The sequence below is a fragment of the Corylus avellana genome, chromosome ca4, assembly GCF_901000735.1.
Source record: "Corylus avellana chromosome ca4, CavTom2PMs-1.0".
NCBI lineage: Eukaryota > Viridiplantae > Streptophyta > Magnoliopsida > Fagales > Betulaceae > Corylus > Corylus avellana.
The window spans coordinates 31,690,365-31,706,499 of NC_081544.1; the positions used below are offsets into that span (position 1 = coordinate 31,690,365).

At 33.4% G+C, this 16,135-nt stretch overlaps 1 protein-coding gene across 2 annotated transcripts; it reads right to left on the reverse strand.

The window, feature by feature from the left end:
• Window positions 1-399: 399 nt before the first annotated feature.
• On the reverse strand, window positions 400-6,853 carry LOC132178549 (uncharacterized). Of its 2 annotated transcripts, none has more exons than XM_059590991.1 (4): window positions 6,480-6,853; window positions 3,975-4,210; window positions 3,040-3,859; window positions 400-2,858 (listed from the first exon to the last, which is right to left on the reverse strand). In XM_059590991.1, exons 2-4 carry the CDS (start codon window positions 4,206-4,208, stop codon window positions 646-648), a joined length of 3,267 nt encoding a protein of 1,088 aa, XP_059446974.1. In that variant the 5' UTR covers window positions 4,209-4,210; window positions 6,480-6,853; the 3' UTR covers window positions 400-645. The 2 variants fall into 2 exon arrangements, with proteins under 2 accessions (XP_059446974.1, XP_059446973.1); XM_059590990.1 differs by having other exon boundaries at window positions 3,975-4,239.
• Between the last annotated feature and the right edge of the window lie 9,282 nt (window positions 6,854-16,135).

Below are 16,135 nucleotides of genomic sequence, written 5' to 3' on the forward strand. Positions count from 1 at the left end.
TGTGGGTTTGACATTTATTGACACTAGTGCCCCTTGTATTGCAGAATTTCCTCATCTGATTTCGAAGAGAATTCAGGTCAGATGATTTTTACAGTGGCAAATATGTTTCTATGTTGTTTAAAATTCCTTTATTAATGCCTCTCTTGTTCCAAGCAGTTGATAACATATATTCTCTTCCTCCCCTTAAAGGCCAAGCTCACCCATCTAAAAAGACAACATATTTCCTTGTGTTTCGTTTGCCCAATGTGTCCTCAGATGATAGCATTTTAGCTCTGCTTCAACCTGACATTCTTAGCCTTCATCTTTAACAAAACTCCGGCCGGTGGGTCAATCAGATGAAGCAAATAATATATAATAGCACCCAACCAATTAAGAAAATACCCCTAAGACCCAAGGGACTGCACACACAAGTGAAGGAATGCTATTATATATCCCGGAACAAATCATACAACATTATTTACGGTAATACAAAGTTGGTAAACACTCAAAGGTAGATAATCAAGCAAGCCCAAATTTTGGACTAAGAAATGTACAAAAGGCAGTCCCCATGGCTCAGAACCACTTCACTTCCCCAAAGCCAGAGAAACAACTCCTTACTTCCCTCTATAAAATTCTAAATTAAGAATACAAAGCCTCTTCCCACAATCAGGTTAAAGGGATAGATGTATGATTACCTGCAGGGCATCTCTGCCGGCGGGGACGTCTAGTTGTCTTCCCCCACCCTGTTAGGCTTCTATCCTCCAGTCCCACTTCAACAATATTAAGCTGCTGTATCAGCGGAGTGCAAGCTGAGCTCATTGGCACAGTGGGGGAGGAGCTCGCCACTGACCGCCGCCTGCCCCTTCCACAACCATTTCTAGTAGAGCTCCTCCTTGTCAATCCTGAATGCCACAAATGACCGGTTGCTCGCATCAGCCCCCCAAATGTCTGAAGATCCTCTGTTACCTCATGCCTTGAAAGAGAAGCAAGGCCTGGAAGGATGTCTCTTTGGAAGTCTCTTCGCTGCCTACCTCTTCTTGCCTGGCCCTTCCGGGCCCGATTTGGTAATAAAGTGGCTCCAGTTTCCTCCAGCTTTAAGTTTTCTGGAACCAGAGGTTTAGGCATATAATCTTCTTCCTTTGTCTCTATTAGTTTTAATGTCATGAACTCAAAGTAATCACTCCCTTCTTCTTCTTCTTCTTCTTCTTCATTATCCTCACTATCTTTGACTCTCAAAACAAGGTCAAACTTGCTCTCAATATCATCTCCACATGAGGAAACTATCTCCACAAACCAATTAAGGCGATCCACAGAAGCTTCTGAAGGATTGCAAGTGGTATCATCAAACTGATTGTGGAGACTTGTTGATGAGATGGCAACTATTGCCTCTGCTGCTACCATCATAACTTCATCCTCTGGGTGCTCAGCTTTCTGCTGTGGTGATTGCAGAAGAACCACATGCTGCTTTTCTGCAGCTTCTCCAGGAATTACTTCCTCCTCAGTCTCAACAACTACAGGGGCTTCTAAATCTATCCCTGCTGTAATCTTCACATTAGTGCTAGGAATAGAAGGTACCAAGGATGTTTCATCGTCACTTATACTGAAATTCAGATCAATGTTATGTCTGAAAATGGAAACATTTGCATCTGTTTTCTTATCTTTAACCAGAACTTCTGCCGTTATCTGATCGCCCAAGTCAGGAACTGCAGGTTCACAAGGCAAGTTTATATCAAGGACTCTGTTTTTCCCGTTATTCTCCACAACTTCACCTTCAGATGGGAGAGGAAGGGACACAGAGGGGGAGGTGAAAGAAGAAGACTCATTCTTAGAAATATGAGACTTTTCAAAGATGGGAAACCCAAGAATTTTTCTATTACTCGGGTGGGCTCCAACTTCAGTCCTCTTGATCTCAACATCATTAGAACATGAATCCGATTTTAAATTCTGTGTAAAAATTTCATTAGTTCCCTTCTCCTTTTCAATTTTGTTGGATAACTGTTTTGGTGAAAATTGCAAGAAACTCGGCTCTTCTGTAGTTGAAATTCTCCCTGCATTGGATGCCTGATTCTTAGAAGCAGGCTTAGGTCTGAGCCATGGCAATACTGCAAGATGCTCTTCATGCTTCTGTCCTCCATCTATCATCTCAAAACCTTGCTGGGAAGCTACTTTGTTGGATGAACTGTTTGAAAGCACCGCATTCACGTTCTCATCTTTTACAGAATTCATGTCCAGGCAATCTGAACCCTTAAAGTACTTCATCATACCATTATTGAAGAAGTGGTCAGGAGCTCTGTGGTGATCATTACTTGAGTTCAAATAATCATAGCTGATTGAAGGGAGATGACCTGGTTCCTTGGACCCTGATGATGACCCATGGTAAAATCCATTTCTGTTAGGCACTTCACTTCCAAATGATGGGTCACATCTAGGATTGCTCTTAATATGCCAAGCATCTCCAAAAAATCCATTGCTCTGCACTGATGACTGAGAACTCTTACTCAAGTTAGCAGATGAGTTCAAACATGGTTGTTTTTGAACTGATATTGACTTCTGGCTTAAGCTACTACTTTGCCTTTCCCAAGATGAAACTGAGTGAGACCAAGACTTGGCAAAATCAGAGGACGGGGCAATAGTATATGGACTGGGTACATGGGAGGCCACAATTGACCCCAGATGCTTATTACTGGAGATTTCATGACCTCTGTCTGACATTTCCAAAGCACAAACTGTTCTTTCATTCCACAATCCTATCTTGCTTTGATCAGTTAGATAGTAAGCAGAAGATTCATGAGCTTTGTTAAGCAAAACTTGCATTGGCTGGGAAGATATTTCTGGTTGGAAACCTTGAGAAGCAGAGTTCAAGTTGCTTTTACTGTGCCCTATAAACAAATTGGCACCCGGAAAAAAAAAATGAAAAAAAAAAGAAAAAAAAAAGAAAAAAGTTGTAATCCGATGAAACAAGCTGACCAGACATATACGTTTAAAAAAATAGAGAAAACTGAAGAATTCAAACAGAACCAACTTAAGAAATTTTGATGCAACTTGATGAAGAAACCATACCTGATTCAAGCATATGGGAAAACCACCCTTTTCCATTTCCATTGTTCTCTAAGTGCCGAGTATTCCAAGTCCCATTATCAGTTCCATTGTGGGAGTTGAGTGAAATTTCCTTTTGCAAACTTAGAAACTGCGAGTTTGGTTTAGCAGACAGATCAGGGCCTTGAACCTCAAGGTGACAGGCACGACGGCCCAGAACATCAACATATCCAGAAGCATTTGTTTCTTCTATCTGAATAGGCTCATTCAAGTCTGCCAAACCATTTCTGCTCTCTAAACACGAAACAGAAGGCGAAGCCTCTCCTTGAAAACCACTCTTCCTACCATCGATAGGAAACAACTTTACACCATTCTCAGGACCAACCTTATGATTTCTATTAGAATGATAACTTGACATGCCAGATCCGTTTTCTTTGCTTATCTGATCCCCTTCTTCAGTATCAATGTATTCATCAGCTGGAAGTTGAAGATCAAACGTTTTCCTCCTGACCTTTGAGGGTCTGGAGTCCAGCACCTCTAAATCCTTTGAATTACCCCCATTTTGGGATAAAAAAGGACCACCTTGTGCGCTGTTTCCTTTTATAGAACTCAAAGTAGAATGAATGTCCTCAACACCCGAAACAGATGGTCTAGCACAAACAGAGTTTGCCAAAGGGAAGCTGGGGATATGCCATTTTCGAGGATCTTCAGACGTAATTTGAGATGCTAAGGGACTTGATGACAATGATGACTCAATGGGCATCCGGGTTTTATGTAATTCTTTCCTTTTAAATTCATCCATCAAATCCCTCTGTATTCTATAAAGGCGGTGAAGTTCATACACCTGGATGAATGCAGAAAAATCAGATGTATCCAATAAAACTAAATAAACTCAATCTGTTAAGAATACAATTGATTGAACCCCTAGGAATTTAAAAGGGCCAAGAAATTTTGAATACCTGATTTTTGAATATTGCCTCATGCTCAAGCATCATCTGCTTCACTACATCCTTATCATAATCAGGATACGAATCTGTGGCAGCCCTCGGCAAGAAATCATTATAATACTGCCCATTTACCAAGGTTTTATCCCCATAATACAGGGGCCAGCTACAACTGTTAGAATTCTCGTTAAGATCCCTCATAGTGTAATATCCTGGCAGATAACCTTTACACTGCACTTTTGTTCCCATTCCTGAACACCAATGAAGGAACTTATCAACACTGAAACAAATAAGCAAAACAATCAGTCTTAACAATGCGAATCTAGTTCCATGTAACGATTCCCAATTAGCAGAACTGCTCGCCCTAGTTTTTATTAAGAAAGGAAAAAAGAAAAAAAAGCAATGGATACAGTTATATACATACAAGGAAATTCACAACCAACAAAGCATGCTAAGATTACTTACCAAGGGCAGGAACGAAATGAGCCATTAGGCAATTTTTATGGAAAGTGGAAACATTAAAGGTCTCATAAGTTCAAGAACGCACTTGTTTTGGTACCAAGATTCTCATTTTGCACAATAATAGGCATCACATTTTTTTACACATATATTATCACTTCATATTTGCCAGCCTTCCAATGTATTTTCAAAGATGTTCCCTCATAAATGTCTTAATTTTTCATGTTTCCTAGTTAAGCTAATGCTGATTGGTTGCTTCTTTGTTCCATTTCTATTTACTAATTTCATATCCTAAATCTTCTTCACAGTAAAACTAATTGATTCTACACTCTCCCTCTATCACCTAAGTCACATGACCTTATAGACCTAGCACGCGAATTAACAGCAGAAGTTATCCTAAAGGCTTTCCAGTCTAGAAATTCAAGAATCACTCTCCAGAAACAGCTCTATGAAGCCTAGAGAGCATCTACAATCTGATATACTGTATATAAGTATCAAGGGGAAAAAAATGAAAAGTTAAAAGTTCTTGCACCTTCAAAGAGAAAACTTTAATAGGCTTTCTTACCATAAACAAATTGGCTCTTAAAAAGCAAGCATTCCGAGCAGCATGAATGCACAGGTACAATAATTATTTAGAGAAACATGAATGAGTTAGTTAATAACACTAGCAATCACATTCACTATAACTATGTTGAAACCATGACTCTCAACAAAAAGCACTCACTAAAAGAAACAGATAGAAGCAACAAAAAATCCTAGAAAGTATTATTGTATTTCATTCAACGAAATAGGATTTTAATAGATAATAAAACTTATAGTTTCTCTTATCACTAAATCCATTTCAGGTCTAAGAAAGCAAAGGAGGACCTATGCATCTTTAATAATTTAAAAAAAACCCTGCATGTTCCAAGAACTAAAAAATTAGTGACAAGTTGCTCAAGCAGTTTATTACTGCAAGCTACAATTATATTAAAAGTCTTTTAGATGCTCTAGAGTATTCATTGCTATAATTGACCGTTTGACAGTGCGACAAATAAGGATCAGCAGCCTTCTTTAGAAACAATTCAACAAAACTAACGCAGTTCTTAGTTACGAGTCTCAAATTATAAATATTCATGGACCTGGCTGAACACTTCAACTGCTATCTGACACTTTGTTTTCAGAACAGCAACTACATTACCTTCCTCACATTCCATACTGATAGTAGCCATTATCTCTAACTAAATCCAATATAACGCTCCTCCAAGCATAGGAATCTCCATTTCTAATTGACTAGGAGAACTCACAAGCAACTCAAGGAACAATCCCGTGATACCAATAGTAGAACAGGGATAATCATATAACCCTTCCCTTCACTCAGCTAAAAATGAATACAACATTTTAATAAAGCATCCAAATTCAAAAGTATTGATAAGATTTGTAACGAAGAAACAAAAAAATCCTTCACTAATGCAGTTAGAAGTAGACGCCGAAAAAGAAAATATTATATGGTAGCGAAGAGAATCCAAGACAGCCGGTAATCACCATAAGCTTTTCATGCCGCACAAAAATCCTCAACGCCGACCAAAATTTGGAGGAAAAACCCAGTACGCTGAATCTTTTAGAAGCCTTAAGATCAAGATGGAAAGTTCGAAGTTCTCTTTGCTAATTATCGAGATGACGAATATCTACATCGGTAATAAAAGTTAATAGAACAGATCCTACCCAGTTACAACCTAAAATTAACATATGTAAGCAAATATTAACAAGACAAATGGACCATAACAAATACTATAATCAACCATCAAACAAATTCAAAAAATAAAAAATAAAAATAAAAATCAAATCAAATCAAAACAAAATACAAATTAAATATCAAAAGAAATATCAGTGGAGTTTATAAGTTGCAGTGAAACCACAAAAACAAATGCACAATCAAGCCATAAAAAAAGGCAACAATTTAACAATTTCAAAAGGCAGAATAAAGTACATAATTAAAATAAAGTAAAACCCAATTAACAAAATCATCAAGCAAAATGAAATCATAAATCAATTTACTAAGAAAGTAAGAATAAGTTTTACCTCAGACCCACATCCTCTTATCAGCTCTCTCCTCAAGAACCCCGCATGGATTGAATCATTCAACGAAAACTCCACATCATGGAAAATTCAGAGTCCCAGACTCTCACCACTGAGACCAAAGCAGCTAGAGAAAATGATAACAATAATTATTCAACAAACAAAAAAAGTGGGTGTTTTTGCAACACCGTTGAAGGAGCTTAGATCGTCACAAGATTGAAGAAAAGGAGGAGATTTCGATCTGCTGGGCCACTCTCTTTCTCTCTCAAAGAATAGAGTTTTTGGAGAGAGAGAGTTTTTTTCCTTTTCTTCCTTTAGAGAGAGAGAAAGAGAGAGATCCCAGATAAGAAATCTTCACACAAACAAACGACCTTCTAAGAACAGTGACATGATATTTGTCAACATCCGGTCTCTTTTTATTCTCTGCTTTTTCTTCACTTCTCTCTCTCACACACGCATTTCTTTTCCCTTCTATATATAAATATAAAATCTAATTTATTTCTGTGTTTTTGAGGTAATGAAAAGAAATGGGCATTTCTAGATTCTCTCCACCTTCCTTGCTTTTGGTACAGATATTAAAAACTATTTCTTCACCATTTAACAATTTGAAAAATCCAACGCACTCGTATATACTATATAATTATTGTATTTATTTTAAACAGTACCACACCTTTCTGCAGGAACAATCACAATTTACAACAAACTTCACAATTACGTTCTTCTAATCTACTTGTTTACCTCAAAAGATTAATACTACCGAATCAATTAACGTAAGTTGCTTGTTTCCAACAAAATTTCCATATTAAGTATTGTTTAATTGGCTAATTGTAGCTGACAAAAGTGTGTGCCCCACTCTCCTACTGTGGGGAGGATTAGGATTGACATAATAAATGCCCATCTGGGTGGTAGATATTTACGAGAATGGGATTCGTGCTTCTGTGGGGTTCTGATTGGCTGATCCTCTGTTTTCTGTCTGACCAGTTAAAAAAGAAAAAGAAGTCCTTTTTGTGTAGTTAAAAAAGAACATTATGGCTCCTTAATACGTGGCTGTTTTTGGCACATCATCTTTAGTTCCATACAATGGGCGCCAGGTTTACTAGAATGTCAAAACATTTCTTCGTCACCCAATGAAAGAAAAAAAGTATTAAAGACAACCTTTTATTTCAATCAAAATCTTACCCAATGTAATCTTTTTCAAACTCTTTTAACATCTTGATGCTAGATTTAGATGATGTCATGCTCTTCATTAATTCAAATTGAAGAACATCGATAAGATTGAGGGATGAAAAATTTGACTCTTTAATTGACAGTTGGTGGAAGGTGGTAGCAAAGCAGAAAAGATATGAGTCATACTATAAGTTTTCTTAGAGTTTTTTTATAGTCATCTCAAATGTAATATAACTTTTAAAATTACCACTGAATTTGAAATGTGATTGATTGACTTTTGATCTATTGGTGATTTTAAAAACTATATAACATTAAAAAAAACTCTAAAAAAAAACTTATAGCATTACTGGAAAAGAAATAGTCCAAAAGGCTAAATATTTAAAAATGAATAACGAAATTGATGGATTTTATTTGGCTTTTACTTTGGAGTAGAATCCCTTCACAACATTGATTGCAGTTTAGTGAATCAGAATTTCATATATCTCACGTCATTGTCAATACAAACGAATCCTCAAACTGTAACATTAATCGTACCCACAAAAGAAAAGCGACTATATTATAAAAATTTATTACATGGGGTAGGGTGACCTAGTGGGTGGTTTGTGTCTGAGGTCCAATGCCTAAGCTATGCTCTATAATTTCACTCAACTTGTATTACAAATAAATTTTCAAACATTTTTTTTTAAATAAAAAAAAAAAAAATTATGATATGCATTTTTATTCAACTAGGTAACATTCCAGGGTGATTCTTTTCAAAAAAAAAAACGAGGTTGATGTTTTTTTTTTTTTTTAACCTCAATGAATCAGATATCATTAAACACGATAATTAATTTACTAGTTTTGTTCGTATTATAATTTTTTCTTAAAATTTCACTAATTCAACTTAAACGTTTGATCCATTTAGTTTAGGCAATGAGCTCCAAAAGCCATTTGTAGCTAATTGGTCCCAAAGTAGTTAAGCGTATAGTTAAGCTCGATTAAAGTGTTGTCAGCCTTTAATATTTATAACTCTATTAGGCGAAGGTATGAAGAGGCTAATATTGGTGATTCTCTATTTTAGAATGTCCAATAATAAATTTAGGAATTCATGAAATTTTTTGGAAGCCTCTAAAATAAATTAGGCTAATAACCGTATTTCTATAATAAAATGTTTTAAAATATAAAAACAAAAACAAAAAAAAACAAAAAAAAAAACTAACAAAGTTCAGAATTAATAAATATTAAAAAAACAAAGAGTTAATCAAAATTAAACCCTAACCCATATCTTTAAGAAGTGACTTTAAGTTTCAGAAAAATCAGAACTTTTATGCTATGATTAGACTCATGCATTTAATACTTTCATAAGTTGTTTGTTATTCAAATTTAGGCAAAAAAATTTATTATTCATTTAAAAAAATAATAATTATCAACATTTTTATTTTTTACATCACAGTTTTTTATTACTATTCATATAAAAAATTCATTTCAAACGAATATATATATATATATATATCACTTTTTCATATTAAATATTTTTACTTTTTTCTCGTATTAATCAATTTTTACTACAATTTTTGTTTGCTAAACAATAATCGTCCCTTGCCGAACGACCCCTATGAGCATACGAGACTTCTAAGTTAACAAACTTCACAATATCTATTGCCGATCTTCATTAAAATTTGCATGGTCTATGACTCTATCACTTTGTCCAGAAAAATTGGTTTCCTTCTCCATGTTAAAAAAATAAAATAAAATAAAAAAGTTGAGTTCTAAGATCGGAGTAGACGTATTACCTTTGTATTATTTATATGCGCACAAAAAAACAAGGCAGAACGGCGTGGACATTTGTACGACCATAGTACATAGGTTAATTAATGATCGTATCCAACAATATAAAAACAGGATTCGGATCTCTTCCAATTGGAGAGAAGTTGGAGATTCTCCAATTGTTAATCATGATCATTTATTTTAAATTCAATGGTGTATAAAATCATTTAAACATCAGTAAAACAAATGACAGCATTTAATGCCTCGGTTATACAAAAGCAGCTGATATTTTATAGACCATTAGATTTAAAATGAATGGCCCCGATTAACAATTGAAGAATTTTCAATTTCACCTCAATTTGAGGGATCTCAATTCATAAAAACATCAAAGAAAATGGCTAACATCAATTAGCTACGATTTTTCGAGACTTTTTTTTTTTAATAATGATTTTTCGTGATTTTTAAAATCATTTTTTTTAAGTTTTAAATGTTATAATGTTGAGTTACCATATTTTCAAAATCTGCAATGTCTTCCGAATTTTTAATAAATTCTAATAAATCTCCAAAATACTTTTTTTTTTTTTTTTAATGACAAAAATTTCCTCCAAACCAGTCTGGAGGAAATATTATCCATGTAAAATAGTGACAAGTATCTATAAATATTTAAAAAGCACATTAAATTCTTAACCTCATTAATAGCAGTTTACTAACTTAGACTAAATTTAATGTGCATTTTAAATGTTTACAGACACTAACACTATTTCACATGAGTTGGAAGATATTTCTTACAGGAAATTTTTGTCCTTAAAAAAAAAAAAAATAGAACATTCAGGTGACCCATGACCATAGAGCTTTTTTTTTTGTTCTTTTCTTTTTTCCTATTTTTACTTTTTGTTTTCTTAAAAACAAAATTAAATTTGTTAGTTAAATTAGTTTTGTATTTATATTAATTTTATAGTGGTATGAGGGACATTTCACTTGCTTACCTTATGATTTAATCGTAAACTCTAATTTTATACTGGTACAAGCCACTAGGGACATTTCATTTGCAAATAATCTGAAATATAGGCACTTGAAATTACAATTTTTAAACTTTAAGGGTATGATTGCAAAAGTGCCAAAATATCAAGAGGTAAATGAAGTTTTTTTTTTTTTCTAAATCTAACTAAATAATTCATGTTCAAAATGGGGAAAGTATTTGAGAGACCATGCTTATTTACAACACCTTTTTTAACTATTAGTTTTTATTTTATTTATTTTTTTAAGGTTAATTACAATTAACATCTCTCAACTATCACTCATTTATACGTTGTTCTTACAAACTACCACCGGTCAAACTCAGCTCCTTTCAATTACTAATCGTTGAAAAAAAAAAAAAAAAAAAAAATGTCTTTCCATTAAGCCAACTTGTTAAATCTAAAATGCACATTTAACACACACATGCTCATTTTTAACGTAAAATGATGAAAATGCCCTTAGTTTATAAACTAAATTTACTTAAATACCTTAAAAGTAAATAATAATAATAATAATAATAAATAATAGATCTTCATTTTTATTATTATTTAAAAAAAAAAAAAAAAAATTGAATAACCACATTCAACACCAAAGAATGGGCGGCCAGACCACTCCCTAGTGGAGTGATTTAGGGTGAATGAGCCACTCTATCCTGTAAATCGCTTTGTCAACCCATCTTATTTAGAGGCTCCAATAAAAAAAGGCCTGACTTGGGTATATGCAGATTTAATATGCCAGTTGCTATACAACCACATATGATCAGATTCATATATATATATATATCCTGGGGTATCAAGTACAATGATAATAATATTACCATACCCGGATAATTTAGGTTCACCTACCCATATGCGAGCAATTTTGCCTATATCCATGCTTGTGATCGGATAATTACTGTATATATTTTGTATTAATTATTTACAGGACCTCATATCCTGGACCTTTGCAATTTGATGCTCCACCAATTCTATATATATAATTCTCACTTGTTAAATTAAAATACATGTGAACATATATGAGTGTACGTAATAGATTTAATCATGCAAAAAGAAAAAGAAAAAAAAAACAAAAAACAAAAGAAAAGTCAAAAACTCAGGGTAGAATTATACATACAAAGCATCTAAAGAATATGAATTAAATATGATACCGTGTTGCAAAATTGGTCTTCTTTTATAACATTTGGACGGAACGTACGTTGATGAGGAAATTGCTTTCATTGCTGACCAAATTTGCTTGCGTATGTGTCTGAAAATTATTTTGTTTCTTGAAACCGTAAAACAACCACATATATAATAAAAAAGTTATCATAAATGCAATGAATTTTGTGGAATTTGCGTATGAAAAGTATTTAGACTAATGTCATTTTACTCATTTAAACAAATCTTATTGCAAAATAATGTCATTTTAATTAGAAATTCTGTGTAATAATAATCAAATGAAACGAAGATGTTCTTGACTTGAAAAATAAGCAAACCAAAACAAAATCCTGGACCACAAAATATGGTCTATAAATTGATACTGATAGTGGGGACGATTCGGTTGTCATGTCCCATAGGGCAACCATACCCGGACAATCAATAAATATGACTTCCAATGAGAAACGTGGGCTATGTTGAATTGTTTTCAGTCATGTTCTTCAAATAAAATTATTAATAAATAACTCAAAATTCAAAAAAAAAAAAAAAAAAAAAAGTTTTTAAAAAGGTTGATGGGTCCGTTTAATTGAATAAGTCAGAATATAATTTATTTTTTGTCTATTCAAAAAAGGTAAGTGGGATAGACCAAATGTGGTTATTCTACTTGAGCATAACTATAGTAGCACCTACCTGTTAGGAGTCGCGCACGAGGGGCCTAAACGGTGGGAACCGCAGGCGCTCCTTAAAGTCCGACTGAGTTATAACCTGACTCAACCCCACCAAGGCATCAATAGGAATCAAAGTAGTTTACATTAATCATGCATGAAAATTCTCATTGCGTGATTCGAACCCATGTCGTGGTGTTTACCTAACCACTTCGGAAATTTTCTTGGGGACATTGAATCACCACCGTTGATGGTTAGTCAGAACATAATTAACCTATATAGTCTTATACTCATATTTTAATACAATTCGAATCCGACATACGAACACAAATTATCACCCTATACGGTTGTCGGCTGTCGGCTGTCGAGTTAAAATAATATAGGGCGTTGAAAGAAAGAAGAGTTTGCTACAATGTATGATGACTTTAGGGGGTGGGATAAATGTCATAATCAGCTTATTAGTCAGAAATGGTAAATAACATAGGCAAATGAAATGGGTTGCGAGTCAAGCAAGTTCATTAGCCATTCTAGATTTTTTATTATTATTTTTTTTTCATTTCTGTTAAGAATAGAGGTGGCCCCTAATTTTTGGTCGGTCGCTTTCGTGGAAAATATGTGAAGCTTTCCAAGTCCCAACTAGTGGAAGATTTGGCAAAGCAAATGTTTAGGGGCCCCACCCGAGGGGAGGGGTTCCCATCAATTCGATTGGCTTAACCCTCCGATTTTTGCTACAACAATTTCATTTGCCCATTTAATACGACAGCGCCCTATCATAACCAATGTTTGGAAAAAACGCCAAAATGAAAACAACCATTTATTTGTTTTTTTAGTTCTTTTCCCAATATATAAATTTATGGTGTTTGTTAAATCATAGATTATTTAAATTCATAAGAGCCAATATTTAATTAAAATAAAAGATAAAATACGAATACAATGTTAACTCAAGATATATTTTAGGGTAAATATATTATAAGTCCTTAAGTCAACCCGTTAAAATTAAAAACTCTTTAAGTTTTTTTTTTTTACCGACAATTTACTATCTGGGTCAATCAAAATGCCAATAAACTTTCTACCGTCAAATTTTTTTAACAGCTGTTAGACACCTCATTAAAATATTAATTTAATTTTAAAATTTAAATCTAAAAATAAAAAATAAAATAAAATAAAATTGAATGGGGGCAGCCACCCCAAACCCCCTGCCCTTTAATTTTTTTTTTTTTTTTTAGATTTAAATTTTAAAATTAAATTAATATAAAAGTAATATTTGAATGATGTGTCTAACGGTTGTTAAAAAAATTTGACAGTAGGGAGTTTATTGACATTTCGATTGACCCAGTGAGTAAATTGTCGAAAAAAAAAAAAAAATTTTTAATTTTGACGGGTTGACTTAAGGATTTATGATATATTTATCCTATATTTTATTATTTTCATGAGCATTTTAATCCCTTCGAGAGCAACCCAAGTACCCAAACTTGTTAATAAGCTGCCATCAGAAGGGTGCATGCACTGCACACATCAGTATAACTATAAAGTATTCAGTACAACCACAACAACTATTTAATTGGTCATTGCAAAAATAGGGGGAAAAAAAAAACAAAAAAACAAATTAATGGCCTATAATGAGGCATTGCTGTCTAACCAAACGATAAAGGCATGTGTCCTTGGAGGGGTAGATCACTAATAAGTGAGGGGGATCCATGGCCTTTATTAATGTGAATCCCAATTTTGAACATAAATGTGGCTAACAATTTTCCTTATTGCCGTGGGTTGAAATCGTTTAGATTTTAGAGGCCAAGTAGGAAGAGCCCAACTAATAACAAGTTTGTAGTCAATGGCGATTGCTTGTGGTTTACGTAAGAGTTTATATTTGAAGAAAAGACTTGTATGCATTGTGGACAAAGAGAAGCTGTTGCCATGATTAAACTATTCCACTCAACAAAACCATTATGGACATTTTAATTTATGACAATAGTAAATTTCACACGAACTCAATCCAAAATTAGTTGAATAGGAAAAAATGCAAATATAATCTTATATTGATGCTTTTAATAAGCATTAGGACAATCAATTTTAGACACAATCTTCAAATTCGATACGAACTCAATGCAAAAGTAGTAAAAATTAGAGGGTTATAATTGATGAGATCGACCTATTTGATTAAGGGTCTGTTTGGGTGTGCGTTTGAGTGGCTTAAAAGTGCGTTTAAAACTCGAAAAGTTCGTTTGAAGAAAAAATTACATGTTTGGTAAAAAAAAATTAAAAACTCTTTTAAGGGTTCAAAAAACCTAAAAATAATCAAAACGTACTTTTGGCAAAAGTTTAAAAATAAAGCTTTTGCCAAAAAACTTGTTTGACTTAAACTCAATTTCTCAAACACAAATTTAAACATGCTCTAATTGAGTAGTGTTATAATTAACTTATATAATATTATATTTATGTTTCGACATGACCAAAAATCAAATACGCGGACAAGAATTACCACCATTTGCATACTCATAAGTTTTTTTTTTTTTTTTTTTTTTCTGAGGGGTGAAATGTGGTATTTTTTTCATATTTTTGTCAAGGAAATCTGAGGGGTGGTTTGTTCTACTCTTATAGGTTTTTCCCCTCCCCTCTCTGGCAAGTGGGGGGACAAAGTCAAGTCAATAGAATTACAGTACTTGGTTGTGACAGCTTGATTTATTCAATTTGCTGTCATGGTGGCTTATAGCATTTACAGATCATGTAAAATTCTCCTAGGCTTTGCTTTTAGCGCAGGGAGAGATTGTTCAAGAATTTGCTCAATTCGCCCCCATCCACCACATGTTTGCTCCACATGGCATTTTCATTAAGAAAATGATTTGAAACAGAAGCCAAATTTGCGAAAACTATAATTTGCAGGCGAGAATAAGACCGTGAAAGTGTTTGAGACAAGACATATGATGATGATGATGATGATGCATAGTTTTTAAGGCCTCGTAGGTGATTTGATTTAGGCAGCAGTTGCTGTTGTAGGGGTTGTAGTGTAGGTATGTCAATAATTGGCAGTTGCATTAGCTGTCACCATTCAAAGCATGCCACATCTTGGTGCTCCCTCCTCACATGGCGAAACAAACATTACCCCAAAAAATTGAAAATAGCAACGAATTTCACCATATCTGTCTTTGATACTGACCGACACTGTTTGTTTTTGGACACCTTTTGGTCACAATCAATGTAATCAATGTGCACCCAAATATTAATATTAACTCACAGCCACCGTCTAATACCCTTCCTAATCACACTTTCAATCAACATTTAACATGCTATTCCCTCTTTTTCTCCTTTTAATTTTGTTATAACAATTTAAACTTTGATTATCTCATCTAAAAATTAATTTGTGTTTAACGAGAGAAGTCAAAACATTTTCCTGTACATAATCTTTATCCAGTTGTTCTCAAGAGATATCTTAATGGACTTGAACCACACCTATTGAAGCAGAAGTTAATCTCTTTTCTGCGGACATGTAAATCTTTATCCGGCTAAGTTGATTATTCGAAATTGTAGTTAAACTAAAATCACTCATTATCTATTAATCTATAATTTTTTTTTTTTTTTTAAAAAAAACAACAACAAAAAAAAAAAATTATAGTCAACCATAACGTTTGTTTTATCATAGAAAATGGAAAGGTTGATTTTACCCTTATAAATTTAAAAAAGTTATTCCCATCCACTAACAAATAGTTTTTTAAGTTATCTCAAATATATTTAAAATTTTAAAAATTAAGATAATTTTTTTAAAAAACTTCTCATAGATTCGAAATGTGGCACTCTATATACAATTAGTTTTGCATTAAAAAGATAAATTATTCACATAAAATATGTAATCTTATTAGTTTTTTTTATTTTTATTTTTTTATCATATGAGATTGAACTTTATAAATTATTCTAAAAAATTATAATAATTTAT